At 38.5% G+C, this 24,075-nt stretch overlaps 1 protein-coding gene across 9 annotated transcripts in view; it reads left to right on the top strand.

The window, feature by feature from the left end:
* Positions 1 to 24,075, top strand: part of CFAP61 (cilia and flagella associated protein 61) — a 355,256-nt gene that overhangs the window by 41,439 nt on the left and 289,742 nt on the right. For all 9 annotated transcript variants that reach the window (XR_013157060.1, XM_077114804.1, XM_077114796.1 and 6 more), the window contains 2 exons: positions 10,252 to 10,384; positions 19,637 to 19,796. Coding sequence is in view for 8 of the 9 variants with exons in the window: in XM_077114804.1 (XP_076970919.1) it covers positions 10,252 to 10,384; positions 19,637 to 19,796 (293 nt within the window). In the remaining variant the exon portion in view is untranslated. The remainder of the gene's footprint in view (positions 1 to 10,251; positions 10,385 to 19,636; positions 19,797 to 24,075) is intronic.

Raw genomic sequence — 24,075 nt, 5'->3', positions numbered from 1 at the left:
GACCCTTCCATAATTGCCATTGAGGCACTGGCATCACATCAGTGCCGGGTACATGGCACTGCTGAGCCGATCACAACAGAAAGAGGAGGCTCTCATCAGAGGGAGACCCTAAGAGCCGTCCTCAGTGCCCCAGAGTGCCCACATGTAAACACTTTTCTGGATTAAACTGTTCTCAGTAGCTGATATGTTTTGTTTCTGTGGGGCTGGACTTTGTCATGTGCCATTTGAGACTACGTGAGGCTGATGTCATACTTTATCATTAGCACTTGAGGCTGATGCAAGATCATCAATTATCAATTACCCCAAGGAATGCACTGGGCAGAACAAGGTCCTCTTTATCCATTTTGGGGAAGGGCTTAGGGAGACACTCTTCAGAACACCACAATTTGGATATTTTCTTTCCTTTTTTTATTTTTCTCAGGAGAATCTTATTGAGGTGTGATTAAGGATAACTTTGCCATTAGGTTGTTGAGGGCTGGGGTTTAGACTCACAGCCCTAGGTTCTCTGAACCTTTAAGCGTGGCTTCAATATACACGGCCCATCATAGCAGTAAAACCCCGTAGTACCGTTGATTTTAAGTTCCATGTGTGACTGCTGTCTTTATCCACTTAAAATGATTAGGATATTGACTTATTTTCCTGTTATTTACAATATCAATAATTGCCTCAGCTAATAAATATTGATGTGGCCCTTTAGTTTTGGCAAGGTGTTTCAAAATGGGTTTATTGAAAATTCTCACCTAGGATACTTTTCTTTTTTTAAAATTTTTGTTAATAAAATCAATCAACATACAACACGAACATTCTTAACGTATGAACATTCCATAATTGGTGTGCAATCAATGGCTCACAGTATCATCACACAGTGTATTCATTACCACGAGCATTTCTCAGAACATTACATCACTCCAGGAAAAAAAAAAAGAAAAAACTCATGTGTACTGTATCCCTTACCCCTCCCTCTCATTGACCACTAGTATTTCCCTCTACCCAATTTATTTTAATGTTTGTTCCCCTTATTATTTATTTTTAGTCCATGTTTTTTACTTATCTGTCCATACCATAGATAAAAGGAGCATCAGAACAAGGTTTTCATAATCACACAGTCACTTGAGAAAGCTGTGTCATTATATGATCATCTTCAAGAAACACGGCTACTGGAACATAGCTCTACAGTTTCAGGCACTTCCTTCTAGTCTCTCTAATACACACCTTAAGTTAAAAAGGGGTTATCTATATAATGCATAAGAATAACCTCCAGGATAACCTCTCCACTCTATTTGAAACTCTCAGCCACGGACACTTTGTTTTGTCTCATTTATCTCTTCCCCCTTTCAGTCGAGAAGGTTTTCTCAATCCCTTGATGCTGATTCCCAGCTCATTCTAGGATTTCTATCCCACGCTACCAGGGAAGTTTACACCCTTGGGAGTCATGACCCATGTAGATAGAGGGAAGGCAGTGGGTTTGCTTTTCTCTTTTGGGGAACTTCTGACTAAGTCAGTTTCTTTACTTGTGATTGGTTTGTTGAGGTCATCTATTTCTTCTTGGGTCAAAGTTGGTTGGTCATACCTTTCTAGGAAGTTGTCCGTTTCATCTACATTGTCTAATTTAATAGCATAAAGTTATTCATAGTATCCTCTCATACTATGAATATGGTAAAGGTACCACCTTTATTTATGTGCGGTCAGTGGCTATGTCTCCTCTTCCATTTCTGATTTTATTTATTTGCATCCTTTCTCCTCTTCTTTTTGTCATCCTTCCTAAGACTCCATCAATCTTACTGATTTTCTCCTAGAACCAACTTCTGGTTTTGTTGATTTTCTCGATTGTTTTCATGTTCTCAAATTCATTCATTTCTGCTCTAATCTTCATTATTTCCTTCCTTTTGTTTGCTTTGGGGTTAGTTTGCTGTTCTTTCTCTAGTTCTTCCAAGTGAACAGTTAATTCCTCAATTTTTGCTCTTTCTTCTTTTTTGATGTAGGCATTTAGGGCAATAAATTTCCTTCTTTATGCAGCCTTTGCTGCATCCCATAAGTTTTGATATGTTGTGTTTTCATTATCATTTGCTTTGAGATATTTACTGATTTCTCTTGTAACTTCTTCCTTGACCAATTGGTTATTTAAGAGTGTGTTGTTGAGCCTCCATATATTTGTGAATTTTCTGCCCCTCTGTCTATTATTCATTTCCAACTTCATTCCTTTATGATCTGTGAAAGTGTTTTGTATGATTTCAATCTTTTTAAATTATTGAAACCTGCTTTGTGACCAGCATATGGTCTATTCTTGAGAATGGTCCATGAGCACTTGAGAAAAAGGTGTATCCTGCTGTTGTGGGGTGTGATGTTCTATAAATGTCTGCTAAGTCTAGTTTATTTATTGTATTATTCAAATTATCTGTTACTTTATTGATCCTCTGTCTAGATGTTCTGTCCATTGATGGAGCAGGGAATAGAAGTCTCCCAACTATCATGGTAGCTGTGTCTATTTCTCTTTTCAGTGTTTGCCTCATGTATTTTGGAGCACTTGGCTTGGTGCATAAATATCTATGATTGTTATGTCTTCTTGTTGAGTTGTTCCTTTTATTAATACATAGTGTCCTTCCTTGTCTATTTTAATTGGGTTACATTTGAAGTCTAATTTGTTGGCTATTAGTATAGTTACTCCTGCTCTTTTCTGATTGTTGCTTGCATGAAATATCTCTTACCAACCTTTCGCTTTCAACCTTTGTTTATCCTTCAGTCTAAAATGTGTCTCCTGTAGATAGCATATAGATGGGTGCTGTTTTTTAATCCATTGTACCAGTCTATGTCTTTTGATTGGGGAGTTTAATCCATTAGCATTTAGTGTTATGACTGTAAGGGCAGTACTTTCTTCTACCATTTTGCCTTTTGGATTTTATATGTCATATTTAATTTTTCTTCTTTTTACCTTTACTGATAGTCTTCATTTCTACACTCTTCTCCACACCTCTCTCTCCTGCCTTGTCATATCTGCCTCTAGTCCTCCCTTTAGTATTTCTTGCAGAGCTGGTCTCTTGGTCACAAATTCTCTCAGTGATTTTTTGTCTGAAAATGTTTCAATTTCTCCCTCATTTTTTTTTTTTTTTTTTTAAAGGAAAGACAGAGAGAAGGAAGGAAGGATAGAAGGAAGGAAGGAAGGAAGAAAGGGAAACATTTTTAAACATTTTCTTGTTTTATTGTATTCTGTTTCTCCGTTTTTGTTACATGGGCTGGGGCCGGGAATCGAACCGAGGTCCTCCGGCATAGCAGGCAAGCACTTTGCCCGCTGAGCCACCGCGGCCCGCCCTCTCCCTCATTTTTGAAGGACAATTTTGCTGAATATAGATTTTTTGGTTGGCAATTTTTCTCTTTTAGTATGTTTAATACATCATACCACTGTCTTCTCACCTCCATGGTTTCTGCTGAGAAATCTATGGATAATCTCATTGGGCATCCCTTATATGTGATGGATTGCTTTTCTCTTGCTGCTTTCAAAATTCTCTCTCTTTGACATCTAACATTCTGATTAGTAAATGTCTTATAGTACATCTGTTTGGACCTATTCTGTTTAGGGTATGCTGCACTTCTTGAATCTGTAATTTTAAGTCTTTTATAAGAGTTGGGATTGTCAGTGATAATTTCCTCCATTAGTTTTTATCCTCTTTTTCCCTTTTCTTCTCCTTCTGGGAACCCACAACATGTATATTTGTGCACTTCATGTTGTCATTCAATTCCCTGAGTCCCTACTCATATTTTTTCCATTCTTTCCCCTATATTTTCTTTTGCTTGTGAGATTTCAAATGTCCCATACTCCTGTTAAACTAATCCCATCTTCTATCTCTTGAAATCTAACATTTTAAGTTTCCAGTGTTTTTTTTTCATCTCTTCTCCTGTGCCTTTCATTCCTATAAGTTCTGTGATTTGTTTTTCAGATTTTCAGTTTCTTCTTTTTGTTCATTCTTTGCCTTCTTTATATCCTCCCTCAATTCATTGATTTGATTTTTGATGAGGTTTTCCATGTCTGTTTGAACATTCTGAATTAATTATTTCAACTCTGTATCTCATTTGAATCGTTGGTTTATTCCCTTAACTGGGCCATATGTTCAATTTTCCTAGTAGGATTCATTGTTTTTTGCTGATGTCTAGGCATTTAATTTCCTTAATTAGTTTTTTCTGGAGATTGTTTTCACTTTTTAAAAAAAAATTTAACAAGAAAAATAAAAGTATTTTCTTGCTGGATGACTTTATTGTCCATCTGTTCTTTAACATTCAGTTCAGCTTATTCTAGACCTCTAGCTTAGGTTTTGTTTAACAGATAAGAATTTTCAGTTCTTGTTTTCTTGTTTCTTGTCCTGCATATATGGTGCCTTTTTTTCCCCTTAGGAGGGTCTACTTAGGTATTATTGACCCCAGTCAGATCTTCCCAGACAAGACTGGCCTCCTGTTAGGAGAAAAGAGTCACCTGCATCAGTTTTCCCTGAATATGAGACCTAGCAGGTTGAAAGCTTTTCTATGAAGCCTCTAGACTCAGTGTTTTTCCTATACTGCCCAGTATGTGGTACTTGTCTGCCTGAAGGACCTACCAGCATAAGGTGATGTGGTGCCTTTAACTTCAGCAGACTCTCTCTGCTAGGGATGTGAATGAGGCAGCAGAGAGGTTGCAGGCTGGCTTTAATGGCTTCAGTCTTCCAGACCTTGGAGTCTGAATTCCTTGAGAGAGGGATTCCACCTGACCTGGGCCTCAGCCCTCTCCTGGGGAAGGCACAACCTCCAGACAAGCTCTCAGACAAGCTTAATTCTACCCTTGCCTGGGGTACTTGGAGCCTGCGAAGCCCTGTGGGTACATCCAAAGAGCAGTCAAGCTATAGAGACATAGCCACAAAAAAAGAAAAGAAAAAATAATCCTTTCAGAGCAGAACCCCATTCCTCGGGTTTGCCAATCAAGAGCTTAAGTTGGTATTTTGCTCTGTATATCTCCAGATCCTTTGTACCCCCTCTTTTCCTTCAGGGCCCAGACCCTTTCAAGTATTTTGTGCTGTCCAATCCAAAATAACCTCTGTTTTTTTTGTTTTGTTTTTTTTTTCTTTTTCCGTCAGCCCTGCTCCCTCTGGGCTGGGGCAAAAACCAGCAACCTCAGCTTTTACTCAAGGTTCAGCTGAGCTGGGGGTCTATTTTTAGTAGTCAGAATTTGTTATTTAATTTCACAATTGGAGCTTGGTTGAGCTCAGCCCCTTGCTGTTAGTAAAGTCTTTTTCCTTTCCTCTGGGAAGCAGCCTGTGGGGAAGGGTGCCAGCCTCCATGGCTTGGGGGACTTATGGTTCTGGGTAGGATCACAGCTGGTCCAACTTGTCCAGACTGGTATATGCTGTGTGTCCTGTTACTGATGTGGCCCTAGCAGTTGTTCTGTACTGTTCCTGGCTATTTACTACCTGCTCTGGAGGACAAACTAAATCCCAGATCTCACTAAGCCACCATCTTGGCTCCTCTACTCCTCCTCTTTTCTATTCTTTTTTTTTTAAACCAATGTCATCAAGGACTCTTTATGGAAGGAAAAACATCTTCTTTTAGCAGCAGCCTTTTGGCAGGTTGTTAAATGAAAAAGTGAACTGTTTCTTAAATGAGCACAGATTTCTAGGCTATTTTTCTAAGAGACTGAGGACTTCTGTGGAGCCAGCCAGCTGTGGTTTTCAATGGGGTAAAGACAGCAGGCAGGATGTTATGTCACAAGGGGGTGTGAAGCCTCACTGGGGCTGACGTTGATTGAGGGCTTATTATGTGCCCGAGAAAATATGAGTGTGTCCCTTGTATTGCCCCATTTTAGCCTCAGAGCCTTCCCTGCCCCTATTCCCATTTTGTGAATGAGAAAAACAAGGCTTAGGGTGAAAGTAACTTGTCCACAGTTTCTCAACCCATGGAGTCAGAAGCTGAGTTGGGAGGCTATGGAGCAGTGAAGATTTCTGGTGTCAGGCTCACTGTGTCCTAACCTCCCAGGCATGTTTGCCCACTGAACCCACTCTTCCCTTGTCTGTAGAGCTGGCTTAATGATTATACCCATTCAGTGTTCTCGGTATGAAGACACTGGCAATCTCCTGGCATGTAAGACAGGTCTGGTCCATGCTGGCTGCTGCCATTGCATTAGTGATATAGAACTCCACGTCACGTACTGTGGAGTGTACAGGGATGCACAGAATTCACCTTCTGGCCTCTAAGAGCAAAGTCGGTCCTTGCTTGAGAAGACACTACACATCGGCCATATGAAATTACCACAGAACTGGACAATATGCAGAAATGGGTGGTCCTGTATTGAGTTCCTCTGCTGAGAGGAGAAACCAGTGGAGCAGGGAGTGAAGGTGAGCCCTGAGGGATGTTTGATGTTTGGAATAGGCCAGGGGTATAGTAGACTGCTGCATGGGAGGGAAAGAGGGGGGATGTGCTGAGGCAGGGAATAGGGTCAGGGAGTAGATCAACTTGTGGAGTCATCAGTGATAAGTGTGGAAAGATGGAGGCCTTAAAAATGAAGCTAAGTGAAACTCAGAGGTACCAGTCTCTCCCAGAACATCATTGCATTTCCCTACCCTATAATGTCAACACCTTTTTCAACATGAAGCAGTTAGAAGGGTCATTGCCCAAATATCCCTGAACATTGAGAGAATGACCAAATGAGAGGGAGGAGATGTAACACAGAAGTTAGGATTTAACGAAAGATTATGACTACTAAATCTTTATATAGATATTTCTTTTTAGTTTCTAGTGTATTACAACAGCCAGAAAGAAATACCTGAAATTATGGAACTTTAATCCATACTATACTTTGAAGTATACTCTATAACTACTTGTTAAACCGTACTATGAAATTTATTACTTTTCAGTATATGTGTCATATTTTACAAAAAAAAAGAATGTTTCAAAGGAAAAAATGAGGTTAAGTACTTTTCCTCAGCACTGGCTATTGACCACCCTGCCATGTCATTTGTTCTCCAGCCTTTTCAAAAGAATATCACAGCAATATGGCCCGGGAATCCCACTACTAGGTATATACCCAAAAGAATTAAAAGCAGGGACTCTATCAGATATTTGTACACTGATGTTCATAGTGACATTTTTCATGGTTGCCCAAAGATGGAAACAACCCAGGGATCCATCAAATGATGAATGGATAAACAAAACATCATATAAACATACAATGGAATATTATTCAACTGTAAAAATGAATGAAGATCTGATACATGTGTTAACATGGATAAACCTTGGAGACATCATGTTGAGTGAAATAAGCCAGACACAAGAGGACAAATATTGTATGATCTCACTGATTTGAAATAATTAGAATAAGCAAACTCATAGGGTCAGAATCTAGAATATAGGTTACCAGGGTGGGAATAGGGAATGGGAAATTAAGGCTTAAAATTAAAATGTTCAGGAACCCTATTTAGAATGATGGAAAGGTTTTGGTAATGGATTATGGTGATGATAGCACAACACTGTGAACATAATTATCACTCCTGAAATATATATTTGAATGTGATTAAAGGGGGAAATGTTGGATTGTATATATGGTTACAGAATAAAAATTTTTTAAAAAATCCATGAAACTCTAGGGGTGTAAATCTTCCTGGCAATGTGGGACCTGACTCCCAGGGATGAGCCAGGACCTGGCATCATGGGGATGAGAAAGCCTTCTTGACCAAAAGGGGGAAGAGAGAAATGAGACAAAGTCTCAATGGCTGAGAGATTCCAAACAGAGTTGGAAGGTTATCCTGGAGGTTATTCTTTTGCATTATGTAGATATTCCCTTTTTAGTTTATGGTATATTGTAGTTGCTAGAGGGAATTACCTGAAACTGTTGGGCTATGTTCCTGTAGCCTTGATTCTTTTGAAGAAGACTATATAACTATATAGCTTTTACAGTGCAATTGTGGTTGTGAAAACCTTGTGTCTGATGCCCCTTTTATTCAGGGTATGGACATAGGAGTTAAAAAAAGTAATACAAAATATATGTAATAAGGGAATGTAAAGGGTAAAAATTGGGTAGATTGAAATACTATAGGTCTATGATAGGGAGGGGTAAGAGGTATGGGATGTATGAGGTTTTTTTTTCCTTTTTATTTCTTTTTCTGTAGTGATACAAATGTTCTAAAAATGATCATGGTGAAGAATACGCAACTGTGTATGATGAGATTGTGAGTCCTTGATTGTATAATATGGTTGGACTATATTTGTGTGGAAATTTCTCAATAAAAATATATTTAAAAGAACAAATTAGAAATTAGGAATAACAAAAAAAAAAAGAGAGAGCGAGAGAGAGGACTGACCTGTGATAATAGGTTTTCTGTGATTTGTAGTATTGTAGGAAATTCATGTCTGCAGCAGATTTATATATGAAAAGAGTGAACTGGCATAGCTGACTTGATGGAGGGGCAGCAGTGGCAACTGCATTTCCCCAAAATGCTGAGTCAGAAAGGCACACAAACTCACACAAAAACAAACAGAAAATCTCAATATTCTTCCACTTATGTTTTAATTTCATTTTATTTATCAACTGGTAGTCTTTGGATATGAAATATATGCCTCATGCTCAAATAGTAGATGAGGAGTTGTCTTCGAAAATTTATCCAATAATTAAATATCATAATATGTAGTTAATTCAGACCGTCTTCTGATAGGCATTTTGGGGTCTCAACCATATTTGTTACCTGAATTCCACATCTTAACCTTTTTTCAGTTGTTTTATCCATTAAACTTCTCTTAATCATTCATAAAACATTACAAAGACATGAGAAGATAAGAATACGTATCCATTACTAAAACCTATAATCATACGCACCCTCACACACTCACCTATGATAACATACACACACTTTCATGTAGTACATAGTTAGATAACGGTAGATAAATAGATAGAAATAAATAGGTATTGATATTTGTGATAAATATATATAAATACATATCCCTAGAATGAAGTACAGCTGGGTGGCTTTATGCATACTAATCATGTGGTAGCTGGAATTACTCTTTACATCAAAGTGAACATACTAAAAGACAAGATGGGATGATGGAGAAGGCATAGTAATCAATTATGGAGGGAAAAATAAAGTTTAGTAGCTAAGTCAGATATATTAGAAAAAAAATCTGGAACATTTTTATAAGAAAAATACTGGGGAAAATGTATAAGGATATCTTAGAAAGGTAAAATAGAATACTAAGTTCAGCCAAGAATGTACTAAAAAATAAGAAAGGAATGTTGAATGTGGCAGCAATATGGAGTCCCAGGGCCAGGACCACCATGGTGCGTGCTCTCTCCCACCCCAGACACACTCGCCTATTATCTTCCCCAGGTCACAGTACCATCGGGGGTTCTGGGAATTGAAGTTTCTGGTTGTTGTCTGCAAGATGGTGAGCAGTGCTTCATTACTTTCAAGTCAGTGTTTCTTCCTCTATGGGAAGTTATGGATGTCTTGGGAATAAAGGTTTCCACTGGCCACCATTTGAGAAATGCACAAACAACAGTTGTTATAGAACTGCTCAGTTTGGTCATTAATATACAACAGTCACACTCCAGTAGGGAATATAGAGTAGGCAGTTGTTTTTTTGGTTTGTTTTTTGGCATGGGCAGGCACCGGGAATCGAACCCGGGTCTCCAGCATGGTAGACAGTTGTTTTTTGTTTTTTTTCTTTTTTGGGGGGAGTGCATGGTCCGGGAATCGAACCTGAATCTCCTGCATGGAAGGCAGGCATTCTAACCACTGAACTACCCTTACACACCTAGCAGTTGTTTTTTGACATTGGAAGTCTTTTCCGGGGGTGGCAGGAGATGCAATGCCATAGAAATCGTATTCCCTAGAACATGTTTGGGAAATATCATCCTGGCTTCCTGTCATTTGGCTTATGACAAATGCTGTCCTACATTCCAAACATGTTGTGTGTTTTCCTCGAACTTGGGACAGTCTGCCTCTAATTGTTGATATAGCTGCCTCGCCTTTTCTCCATGCAGGTCTCTGTTCCTCAGAGACGTCTTCCCTGACCTCCCAGTCCTGACAGTTTGTGTCTGAAAGCACGTATCACTACTTGAAAGGTCTGAAACTATGTATTTGCTCCATTTTTGTCTGTTTTTCCTTTTAGAATGTAAGTTCCTCTTGGGAGAATGTTGCTGTATCCACAACCTTTAGACCAGGGTCTGGCACGCAGTAGGTGCTCAATTGAAGGACAATGCAAATGAATGGATTTGAACTTTTAAACCTTTCTGTTAAACAGGGTGGAAGATCATGACGATCTCATGCCAATTTTTTTGCACCATGACACAATTCTGAAAGAGACTTATGGCGAATACTTTCTGGCTGAGCTAATAGAGGCCCAAGATGAAGAGAATCATGCTGTTGTATGTGAGGTCAGTGATCATCTACCTGGGGACATGCTTAGTGGGAGAAATAGAGGAATTAGCCATGTCCCTGAGCACTGGCCCACCAGAGCCTTGACCCTTGAAGCTGCCTCACCTCACCCCCACCATACATCCCCATGCCCCTCCAGGTGGCTCTAGGCCAAACTCTGAGCTGTGGTATCACTAACCTCTGCCCTCCTCTAGCATTCTTGTTATTTTATATATTTTTTTGTGCAGTTCTTCTAGATACCCAGGCTGCTGTAGTTTCTTTGCCCTGTCCCCAGAGGTCAGGGTTAGAGTTAGGGGGTCTGTTAGAGTTCGCTACAGAAACAGACTGACAGGGTGTGAGTGTGTGTGTGTGTGTAAATATTAAAGAGCTCTATAATAGGAATTGGTTCATACAACCATGGGGATTGGCAAGACTGAATTTCATTATTGCAGGTGCAAGTCAGAAACTCTGATGAAGGTGAGGTTGAATTTTTTAGGACAATTTGGCTATTAAAGTAGAGGCAGGAATTCTTTCTGTCTTCTAAAATGCTTAGTTCTGGCTTTTAAGTCCTCTAGCTGATTGGATGAGGAAACTCTCTTAATTGTTGAGGGCAGTTTCCTTTGTTGACTGTAGATGTAATCAGCAGCAGATTCAATCAACTGTCTATAGATACAAATCCATCTCCAAAATACTTGTACTTTAACAATCAGGCCCATTCTTGCTTAACCAAACAACTGGGCACCATAACCTAACTAAGTTGATATGTGAGATTAACCATCCCAGTGGAAGGATAAGAACTTGAGAAGTACAGAGAGCCCCCAAATCCCAGAGACTAGTGGTCACAAACCAGCATCCTGCTGTCAGTTGGGTTTTGTTTGACTTGGAAAGCAATTCATTAAAAAAAAAATTTTTTTTTACCTTTTTTTCTTTCTTTATTAGAGAAGTGGCTTTACAGAACAATCATGCATAAAATACAGGATTCCCATATACCACCCTATTATTAAACAACTTGTATAGGTGTGGAACATTGTTCACAATATTGTACAATCACTACCATCCATTAACAATTTACCATCTTTGCTTTATCATTCTCTTGCTTTCTTTCAATTTATTTGTGTGTGTATATATATATATATATATAGTTTTTTTCTGAATTATAAGAGGTAGTTGCAGAGTGATGTCCCTTTATTTGCAAATACTTCAGTGTGTATTTCTTAAAAGCAAGTATGTACTCTTACATACCTGTAGTACAATGATCAAAATCATACAATTCTACTATCTAATCTATAGCCCTTATTTAAATTTTGTTATAGTCTCAATAATGTCCCTTCTCACAGAAAGAAATTCAGATCTTGCATTGCATTCAAGTGTCATCTCTTCATGTCTTGTAGTCTCAAACAACTCCCCAGTCTGTCTTGATCTTTTGTGATGATGGCATTTTTGAAGAGTACAGATCAGTTATTTTGCAGAATGTCTACATTTGGGTCTGTCCAATATTTCCCCATGATTTGATTCTGGTTATATATTATTAAATTTTGTCTAGTTTGTGGGTAACACTTAAAAATTAGGGATGTGTATAAATTTCTAGCTTTTTTAGAAATATGGAAGGCCTGGGCACCTGACCTGCATTTATGCAGGGCTCCAGTGGGTTGGAGCTTTGGAGTGACTGCCAGTCTACCGGGGAAGGAGCCCTCCAGCCTAACTCAGGTCCCACTGGGCTCATGGGCTTCAGGTCCTCTTCACGCCATCCTTTCTGCTTTATACTAGCTTGGCCGTGTGAGCATATCATCTGTGACTAGTGACTTAGGACATGTCCTAGGAGTATCCTTATCCAGTGGAGTCCATGGGGAAAGCTTTATTGGACTGGAGGTAGAGAAAGAAGTAAAGAAAGACCCAACCCACACCCTCTGGTTCGCCAACTTTAGGCCTGGTAATCCAAATCCAAGGGAAGGAGTAAGAAGAGTCTGGAAGAAGTGCTGACAAGCTCACAGTCCTGAGTGGGACTTGGCCCAAAGCAGTAAGCAGGCAGACAGATCCAAGACCCCAGGGTGCTTGTGGTACATCCTTGATGCATCCCCTCCCTCCCCCACTGTGGTATCCATTAATGTACCCACCAAGAGGCATTCGTTCCTCACCTAATTTTAGTTGAGGATGGGCTTCTTGGCATTTGCCCCTGCAGGATTTTATTAATCAAATTCTGTTTCTGATAGCTAAATGTAAGCACACTGAGGTTGCTAATGCTGGTTTTGAGTTTGCTAAAATAGGTCTTCTTGTAAAACGATATGCTTGCCATCCCACTTAAAGTTTTAGATGTTCTTAGAGTAGACAGTACTGAAATAGAAATACTTGTGGGGTCTGACCCAGTGATATCTGAAATTATCTGAAAAAAATAGAGACTCTTGGAGCTTTAAGGTCATTAGGGAAGGCCCAAAGGCAGCTTGGCTTTATTAGAATTGGGCCATACCAAAAGTTGTCTGCTTGATATATATATGGGAAAAATGAGGAAAATATTTTAAAGCAGTAGAACTCAAACACAAGCATGTATCAGCATAGGTTCTTCAGCTAATTAAAACTCAGATGACTGGAGGTCTGGGGTGGGGCCCAAGAATTTGCATTTCCCACAAGATCCAGGGTGATGCTGATGCTGCTGGTCCAGAGACCATACTTTGTGAAACCCATCTTAGAGGAATGAAGCCTTCCTACAAATGGTTGTTACTAGCTTGTGTACAGGGACCTCACAAGGTCAGCCTTTTGTTGATAGTCTTAGGAATCCAGAAAAGAAAGCAACTCAAATGTCAGCCAAAATACTCTGCTTGCATTGCTTGAAGGCCTTTAAAAGAGTTTTATATAAACTGAACTGAAAGTAGTTTTTGACAAGATAGACTTATTTAGAATGAATTTTCTTGCTTGTCTTTTGCATATCATTGTTAACAAACATGGATAAAACCCTTGGTGCCCAGTCCTATCCTGAATATTTCATTTATAGAATCTCAAGGTTCAGGCAGAAATGACCATGAATTATGATTTTTTCCACAGATATTGACCTTCACTTTAAAAGAAGAGACTTAGTGACAGTTAGTTGAAAAGCATCAATAGGTGGGAATTTAGGAGTTCTACTTCTAGTGTGACTTATTTAGGGAGTTACTATTTTTCATATATGCCTGTTTCTCATTAATTTACTAAAACTGTAAAAACTGTTATAAAATCTTACTTCTCTTGAAACTCAGAATCAAAAGTTCTCTTATTTTGCTAGCATAATCTGTTTGAGGTTTTGTTCTTTACCAGTGGTTTGGAATCTTGGTTGTGTACGAATATCATCTGGGGGCTTTAAAAAAAATCCCCATGCCAAGAGGTTTGTATCCAGAATATATAAAGAACTCTTACAGTGATAAAGAGACAAATAATCTGATTAAAAAGTAGGCAAAGAATTTGAATAGTCATTTCTCCAAAGAAGATATGCAAATGGATGATAAAGCACAAGAAAAGATGCTCAACATCATTAATCATCATGGGAAATGCAAATCAAAGCCACAATGAGATACAACTTCACACCCATGAGATTGGTTAGGATAAAAAAGAGGGACAATAACAAGTGTTGATGAAGATGTGAAGAAATTGAAACCCTCATACACTGCTAGTGTGTTTGTAAAATGGTGCAGCCCCTTTGGAAATTCCTCAGAAAGTTAAACATGGAGTTAACATGACCCAGCAATTTTACTCCTAGAATTGAAAACAGATATCCACACAAAAATCTGTACATGAATGTTCATAGCAGCATTATTCATATTAGCCAAAAAAGAGAAGACAACCCAAATTTCCATCAACTTATGAGTAGACAAAATATATATCCATTCAAAGAAATATTATTCAGCCATTAAAAGGAATGAAGTACGTGTACATGCTACAGTATATTGGAACCTTGAAAACATGGGGCTAAGATAGGCACAAAGATCATGCCTTGTATGATTCTTGTCATGTGAAGTTTCCGGTATAGAACTGCCATAGAGAAAGAAAGTAGATTAGTGTCCTGGAGGAGAGGGGAGTAGGGAGTGACTACTAGTAGATATGGGTTACTTTTGGAAACTTGAATTTTCGAGTATACTAAAACCACTGAGTTGTATAATTCAGAAGGTGAATTTTGTGGTAGATAAATTGTATCTCAAATTTTAAAATCCTGAGGCCGGGGTTGTACTCAGACCAATTCAGTTTCTCTTTAGGGTGGGAACCAAGCTTCAGTTTTTTAAAAAAGCACCCCCAAATGATTCCAATGCACAAAGTGGTGAAACTCTTATTTAAATGATGGTAAAACACAGATATCTGGTGAAGAATTGGATGAATTGAAAAAGAGAGATGGACACTTAGTTTCTGAAGGTGAAAACTGGCCCTAAAATTTAGATTCTGAGGTACTTATCTGTAGTGGTTGCTTCTCCTATATTGAAAGGGTTTTTATTTTTATTTCTTCATGTTTAGGATTTTGGACTACCTTTCATAGTTGTGCTGGTTTGAAACAATGTATGTACCCTAGAAAAGCCATGTTTTAATCCTGCCTTTGTAAAGGCAGCCATTTCTTCTAATCCCTATTCAACATTGTATGTTTGAAACTAATTAGATCATCTCCCTGGAGATGTGATGTAATCAAGAGTGATTGTTAAACTGGATTAGGTGACCACGTGTCTCCACTCATTTGGGTGGGTCTTGATTTCTGAAGTCCTATAAAAGAGGAAACATTTTGGAGAATGAAGGAGACTCAGAGAGAGCACGGCAGAACGACATAGCCACGAGAAGCAAGTCCACCAGCCAGCGACCTTTGGAGATGAAGAAGGAAAATGCCTCCTGGGGAGCTTCATGAAACAGGAAGCCAGGAGAAGAAGCTAGCAGATGACACTGTGTTCTCCATGTGCCTTCTCACTTGAGAGAAAAACCCTGAACTTCATCGACCTTCTTGAACCAAGGTGTCTTTCCCTGGATGGATACCTTAGATTGGACATTTCTATAGACTTGTTTTAATTGGGACATTTTCTCTACCTTAGAACTGTGAACTAGCAACTCATTAAATTCCCCCTTTTAAAAGCCATTCCATTTCTGATATATTGCATTCCGGCAGCTAGCGAACTAAAACAATAGTATTCTCAGTTTGACTCTAACTCCAGACTGATGATGAAAGGAACAGTAATGGAAGAATTTAGGCCCAGCAGCGCCATTTTGAAAAACTGCATCTTTATGCAATGAGACAAAAACTACTCAGAAATAAAATGATTCATACACGACCCCACTAAGGACTTTCAATGACCAAACTATGCCCATGCAGTTTAATCAGGGCTTTGTGTCTAGCTTTTAATTTGTTGGTATGAGGTGCTAGTTTCCACTAAAACCATTTAATTTATTGTTTACAAAGGCAGCTACAGTGACCCTCATGTTCTTTCTCTCTCCTGCCCTATACAACACTCTTTCTGCATGTATAAACATCAGAGGAAAGCTGCAGGCTGAAACCCTGTCCCAACATTGTGAGGATCCTTTTGTGCCTCTTAAGAGGCCAAGAAATCCAACCCAATGCCTCAGACATTGGGTGAGCAGATTGCTTCTTATGCAGTGGAGAGAAGCCCATGGACCAGGACCTTAAAGTGGAAGGGCAGAAGCAGGACATATGAACAGAGAGCAGACTGGTGTAGGATCTGGGAGTGTGGTTCTCCAGTCTGAACCAAGTCTCAGCCTTTCCAGGTTCAAGATCAGTGCTGTTCTTACCCCCCCACCTACTCCTCCTGACCACACAGACTTCCTCATACTGACCCTTTCAGACAGCAGTGTGCTGCAGCCAGTTCAGTCTATCTCAGGAGAGCCAACTGTTAAATCTTCAGGGATTTTACTGTTACCTCCGTTCTTCAGGTTATTTATATCTATGGTATCTGTATAGTGGAAATACTATATAATGGTTGCTAATGCACACCTCTTCTCAAGAAGCTATTCAATGACATTCACATTGGTAGCTTGAAATTGGCCCTGGTGGGAGTATTTACACCATAAAAGTCAGCAAATGCTGCAAATCAGAGCTCTCCACTCCCAACCCCGAATGCTAGATTAAGCATTTACTGTCACACCACCACTTTTAGGCAACCACCAATAAGGTGGTCATGCTTGTGGCTTTGAAACCAGCCTTTGGCAGTTGTGAGCCCTGCATGTAGAATGCCTACAAGCTATGCCAGAGCCATGTGGGAAACCCTTGATTAGTAAAAGGATTTTACACTGAGGGCTCTCTATGGCTTCCTTGAGTCATTGTTTTGTTGTAAGTTCCTTGCCATCAGTTTATCATGGCTTACCTTGACATCTGGTGTTTACTTCAGACAGATTTCAGAGGAGGGCGGTTGGAGGCCAAGGGCAGTTCCTGGAGACAGATGGGCAGAGCGTCTGCTTTGGCCTTACTGGAGGCCTGGGCTGCAGTAGTGTTTGAGCAGGCACTGCTGACCCACAGGCAAGGGAGGGCCTGCCATGTCCACAATCAGGTCAGCAGAGTCAGAGCTCACAGTGGTCATAATGAGGGCAGAGCCATGGGGTGTCATCCCTACCCCACCTTCCATGGATAGATGGCTGCGGGGTTTTGGGGATCAAAGATTAAACAACACAGTGTGTGTGCATCCATGAACAGACCTGTGTATGAAGATAAAACCACTGTATGTGTGCTTTTCTAGTGATCTAAACTTCATGTGTCATCGCATAGACCCTCACAGGAAAAACAACAGAACTACCATGTCTGCCTAAAGCATAGGATGATTGTGGCAGTGGTACTTCTGTCACTTGGAAGATAGACAACAGCCAGCACTAAATGCCTTTTAATTGTATAAGTAAAAAAAAAAAAAAAAAAAAGAAATCCTTTAAATCCATGTGTTTTTTCCAAAACACACACACACAATGATGCATTTGAATCCTCCTTCAGGTATCATATTTAAGAACAGCATTTCTCAGGTCAGAATGGTTATTTTTGAAAGAAAACGCAGCACTCTACAATATGCATTTACTCTGTTGTGCTCTATAGTCATGAACTTCTGTGAATCATTACAACCTTGGATGAATGATGGGAATATAACAGGTTGCAGAATTGGAGAACGTTAAATCTTTGTTCCTAATGGCAAAACACGTTTTTCTCATTTTCATCAGAATGTGTGATCCATGCCATTTGAAATCAAATTCCAAACACAACGAGCCATTAGTGTAATAGCCCATTACTAACAGCAGTCTTATAAATAATACATTCTTATCATGCACATGCAGGCTGCCGTGAAGCCAGCAAAAGGTATTTCAGGCCATCGAAGTTTCGTTGCGCCAGCACGGCTGTAGATTAGAAGGACATCTCCATGTGAACCAAGATGGATGCCAATTTTCCCTGCCGAGAGTGAGGCTGGCCGTCTCTTTTTGCACATATGGTAGATGGATTGGTTAATCAGCGTCTGCTGAGTCTTGGGCCTAAAATTACAGAGAAGCCAGACAACTGCGGCTATGCACCCTTTGTTCATGACTGCAAACAAGACAAACAATCACTTGTTATTTGGGTAAAAAATTAAAATGTTTGTTTTGGATTTTTATTCAAGTGCCAATGGCTTTATAAAACAGCTGTGTAAATCCAGGCTTTTGCTGCAAGTATCATTTTGGGGAGCCTGTAAAGAAAAGAATGTGCATGGAAAACTAATTTTTAAACATTCTTTTTGTATTTCAGTGTCAGGGAGGAAATAAAGGAGGTCTCACATTTATTTTTCAAAGACATGTTTGAGAATAAGTGGTTTCTTGAAGGCATATTTGAGAACAAATACTTAAATGCCTTATTTTTTTCTAGGTCATTTAAAATACTGTGCATTATTGTTGCTTGATTCTCTATTTTAAGAGGTTAAAGTGTTAATCATTTTCTCTGCCTGGGCATTTATGGAAAGATGCTATATTCTTGGGAATGGGGAATGCCGGTGATTGTTGAGTTCTTCTGCGTCCTGAATGGAAGTAGTCTCAAGAAATGAAATTTGAACACAAGAAGTATAGGGCCCGGTTTCAATAGAAACTGTTAGAATTAAATCATTCAACCAGAATTTGCTTAAAGCGCACCAAATAATCTAATGGAAATTATCTATCTGAAATTTAAAGGATGATGCATTCTCTCTCTTAATTTTAAATGCTGAAGAGTGAAATACTGAATGATTGAAGGGATTCAATCATAGTCATCTCTCAATGTGGAGTATGATAGAATTATAATCTGTTAATATATAATATTTCAGTGCCTAGAATAAGTTCAGATGAGCCAATTACTCATCTTCCCTCCTGTATGTTCCTCATCAAAGGCCACAGATATGGGGACCATTGTAAGAGATTCAGAATCAGGTATCCACTAGGAGGCCAGGAGAGCATGTGCTTGCACATCAGACCTGCTTGGTGAATGATTGTTGTAGCCTGACTACTTCCGGATTTGGAACTGAACCTAAAGCTCATGTGAGCTATAGAGTGTCCTCTGGGAAACAGCGTTTTTATACATTCTAATCCCTAACGTGTGTGCCACACCCAAGCTTGGGCCCTTGTTGCCTTAAGATGCAGCCTTCATGATATCACTGATGCTGGACAAAGTTTGGAAAGCTGCACGTGGGTACAATATTTTGGGATAGTTTTTTCCCCCCATGTTTTGAAGAGTTGTTTAATTTTTCCAAATGAAATAGTCACTAAAATAAGGAATCTGGCATTCCTTTTTGTATGAATACATAGAGTGCTTGAGTTTACTTCTGTCGAGCATTCCACAACCTCTTTGCCTCACTTCTCACCATAAGAACATCCAACCAAATAAATCAGTGAATTCATGAATATTGAAGAGTTCCTACCTGATAAAGGGCAAGTGATTGCTAACTGTTTCTGAATCAGGGATCAAACTGACAGATGCTGGAATGGTAGCTAGTCTTACTGAAAACTGTACATGGTAGAGGAGAGTAGAGGACTGCCAGAAGAGATATAGGGATTATCTGGACAAAGAGGGCAAGTGTTAAGTTCCCATAGTTTATCTTCAAGAACTCTTTGACTACTTCCCTCTAGGGTTATACACAGTGATCATTCATTCACTGGATATTTTTTGAGCATGTTATATGGACTATGTGCTAGATGCTGAGCTACTGAAAGAAGATGCTTCTTCCTCCCTTAAATATATCACATGACTGCCAAACTACCAACTGACCCCATGCTGTGGGCCAAGGGGAGTTTCATGATGAAAACGAACTTGAGATCTGAAAGCATAATAAGGTGTTTGGATGTTTCAGGTGGAAGGCATAGCTGTTGGGTTCATGAGTGTGTGCTCAAGAGTGAACATGGAACTCCTGCATGAGTGCTTCAACCTCGGGCCTTTTCATGGACTCTGTAACCCACATCCTGACGATATTCTGGAACCATTACAAGAGCCAAGTGATCAAGGAAGTGAAGGTATAGTGGCTATCTCAGGAATATATCAGTAAATGAAATCCATGCCTTATCTGCAACTGCACTTTTATCTAAGTGATAGAATAGATGGAACATTTTAAATTCTTTTTTCAATCCTTTTTAAGGAGTGGTTCCCTTGGTTAATCATATTCTTGTACAAATATCTGTGAGCACAGATAATCAAAACTACACAAGGTAAGTGGCCTTGCAGTTTAAATTTTGTAATAATGTCCACCTTCAGAATTTTTATTGTTAGAGTAGACATAAATTATGGTGAAATAGTTGCTTGCATTTCAACATTTTACTCTCACGCTATACAAAAGCCAAAATATAATAAGCAAATTTAAAATTAATTAATTAATTTTTCTATTTTAGAAGTTGTAATTTTATAGAAAAAGCGTGCATAAATTCCCGTATACCACCTTATTATTAGCACCTTGCTTTTGAATGATCCTTTGTTACAATTGCTGAAAGGACATTATTATAATTGTACTATTAACTGTAGTCTATAATTTACATTGGGGGTCAGAATTTCTGTTTTTAAAAGTTTTATTCTAGAAACATCAACATAACCTAAAATTTCCTCTTTTAACCACATTCAAATGTAAAGTGTGGTACTGTTAATTCCATTCACAATGGTGTACTTTTTATGGCTCGATTTGCTCATGTATAAAATGGAGATAAAATATAAATGGAGATAAAACTATCATCTACTCCAAAGAGTGGTTGGGAGGATTAAGTGATAGCATCTATGGTAGACATGGAATAAAACATACCATTTACAAAAATACTCAAAATGGATCAATAACCTACATATAAGAGCTTAAACCATAAAACATAGGGGAAAATCTTCAGGCATTTGTATTTAGCAATGGATTCTTAGATATAACAACTAAAATATGAGCAACAAAAGAAAAAAATAGATAAACTGACTTCATCAAAATTAAAAACTTTAGTACATCAAAGGACATTAACAAAAAACTAAAAAGACAACCTATAGGATGGGAGAAAATAGTTGTAAATCATATATGTGATAAAGGTTTACTATCTAGAATATATAAAGAACTCCTACAACTGACCAACAAACAACCCAACAACCCAATTAAAAAATAAGTGAAGGAATTGAATAAATATTTCTCCATAGATGATATACATGTGGTCAATAAGCACATGAGAAGATGCTCAACATCATTAGCCATTAGGGAACACACATCAAAACAGCAATGAGATACCACTTCACACATTCTAGAATGGCTATTACAAAAAAGCAAAAACAGAAAATAGCAAGTATTAGTGAGGTTGTGAAGAATTTGGAACTCTTGTGCATTGTGGGTAGGAATATGAAATGGTGCAGGTGCTAGAGTTTTGCAGTTCCTTAAAAAGTTAAACATAGAATTACTATATGACCTAACAATTCCACTCTAAAGTTTATACCCCAAAGAATTGAAAGCAGGGACTCAAACTGATACTTCTACACCAATGTGCATAGCAGCATTATTCACAATAGCCAGAAGTTGGAACCAACCCAAGGGTCCACCAACAGATGAATGGATGAATAAAATGTGATATATCCATACATTGGAATATTACTCAGCCTTGATAAGGTATGAAGTATTGATGTATGCTACAACATGGATGAACCTTAAAATCATTATGTTAAGTGAAATAAATCAGATACAAAAAAACAAATGTGTGATTCTACTTATATAAAATATCTAGAATAAGCAAATTCATGGAGTCAGAAATTAGATTGGCAGTGATCAGAGGCTTGGGGAAGGTAGAAATGTTATTGTGTGCTAGGTAAATAGTTTCTCTTTTGGGTGATGAAAAACTTTTGTTAATGGATGGTAGTGATGGTAGCACAGCATTGTAAAGGTAATTAATGTGCACTGAATTGTATACTTAAAAATGGTTAACATGACAAATTTTGTTGTTTACATCTTACAACACTAAACTAAACTAAACTAAACTAAAAAGGTCTTTTTTAGTTTAAAACTAAACTAGTTTAGTTTTTAGTTTAAAAATTAAACACTAAAAAAGGTTTTGAAAAAAGTTGAAAAGATATATTCTCTACCATTGTGTTACTGCATGGCTCTGATGCTATGGGTATTCCATACATAGAATGGATGGGAAATTTAAGTCATGGAGACTTTATAGGAGTAAGGTATTTAAAATTTAAATTGAACCCAGGACTTATGAACACACATAATCCAGTATTTCTCTTTCCAGTGAAAGCCTAGTCTCAAGGGAAATGAAGGTAAAGGAAATCTTGCTTTTTTCTATGTCCTTTAATATTTATTTACTTAAAATTTGCTACTTACATATAAGATAGTAAGTAAAGGAAATAGGAAAACTTTTCTTGTTAAGTTCTGTGCCTTGCTTATTTTTAAAAATCTGTTTCTTGTTCACTGACACAGAAATGATTCTTGATGAAATTTTTACTCGGGGTAGGGGCAGATATTACAGACTTCCAAATAACTCAGGGATGGCTTCACAAATAATCAGCAGCTCATAATATCTAAGAAAAGAGTCATCAACACATTTTGCTGCCATCTTCCTATCAATAACAACAAAAAGAGGACTCTGGAGAAAATTTTAAATGTGCTGTGATCTACTTTTACTTTTTTCTGATGAAAGTCTCAAGTTAAAGGAAATATAATTTCACTAAAATATGCACTAAAATTTTTGTTTAAAATGAGCATGCATCATTGTGCCTTCTATCTTGCATTTTGTTTACTGCTTTTTACTTTTCAAAGGATTTTCATATGCATTATCTCATTTTATCCCCATAAGTTCTTATAGGAGAACTAGGACAGGTGGCAATATCTCCATTTTATACCTGCCAAACTCATCCAAGGTTTAAAGCGCATCAGTGACTGATCCAGAATCAAGAGCCAGACTTCTCTGCTTTGTGTGACACTTTTGACCAGGTGTCTTTTTATCTTGGATGACCTTGACTGAAAACTGCGATGGTGGTTGTACTACACTTGATACATGGTCAGTTTTTTCATTTTAGCAAGTTATTTAATGGGTTGTCACTTTCATGAGTTATCAGGGACCTTGGACTTTATTTTGTGTGTGTGTTCTAGACAACTTCCATGTGCTGACATCTTCACATCTGTGTTTGAGGGCTTCTTCGGAACTGCGGACAATCACTCTGTCTTGTGCAAGAAGACCAGAAGTGCCAGGAAATTAATATACTGGGAGCAGCCTTTCCTTCCCTGTCTCACTTCCCTACTCCCTTCTTGGTACTTTCTGGATCACCTCCAAATCAACTGCTTGTTTGGAATCCTAGAGTCAAAAGTCTGCTTCTGAGGGAACTCAGACCAAAACACTGTTGGTGTGGTCATTCCCACCACTGATGGGATCTATTTATATGTAATTAACACGATCAGGGTATACGTACCCCACCTCCCTCCCCCTTCAGGTGAGATAACTCTGAAACATGTTATGTATTGTTTCCCAATTTCCCCCAGGGAATTAAGCTCCAGTTTCCCACAGTGGTAATTCCTATGATAACACACTTTTTATTACTGCCTTCTCTTCCCTGTCTCTTCCTCACTTTCCTGCTGGTGCTTCCTCAAATCACCTCTCAGATAAACTGCTTGTATGGAAATCCTTGACTCAAGGTCTGGTCTTTTCCCACCAGTTGTGAAAATGCAGTTTCATTCTAAGCAGAATGATGTCAGGACTTTGTGTTTTTAAGCTGGTCTTGCTTCTGTATGTTGATTGTGGCCCTCCTTTAGTTACCGAAATGCATTACGATTAGTCTGCTGTTATTCAGCTCTTCTTCGTTTCAGCCATGGCAGAAGTTTCCATTAAATCTAAAAAGTTTAACCATGCACATTCCATTTGCAGTTTACTTGAATATTTTGTATATATTCCTATTACTGCTTGTTTTGCATATAAACTGGTTACATACACTTGCAAGTTTTAGTTTTTATGTATTAAACCTTGGTGATAGTGGAGGAGTTTTTAAATTCAGAGATCTCAACTCAGGTGGGAAAAGTTTTACCTTGTTTCCTACAATTCATGAACCCACATTTTTGCTAGGAGCAGAAAATGTAAGCAAACTAAAATGTAAGCAAACTAAGTCGAGGTGAATTGAGTCACTTCTGATTCTAATCTCAGTGAACTCAGAATTTAAGACAGATAAATGTGTCTGTATTGTGATTTTAAAAACCAGTTGAACTAATTCAGAATGGGAATATGTAGAAAAACATGTGGAGGATTTGTTTGGCCACTAGATCAGTAGGAAGTGGTAGTGAAACCAGCTCTATGA

Source organism: Tamandua tetradactyla, chromosome 1, assembly GCF_023851605.1.
Source record: "Tamandua tetradactyla isolate mTamTet1 chromosome 1, mTamTet1.pri, whole genome shotgun sequence".
In the NCBI taxonomy this organism is placed as follows: Eukaryota; Metazoa; Chordata; class Mammalia; order Pilosa; family Myrmecophagidae; genus Tamandua; species Tamandua tetradactyla.
This window is presented reverse-complemented; position numbering and strand designations above follow the sequence as displayed.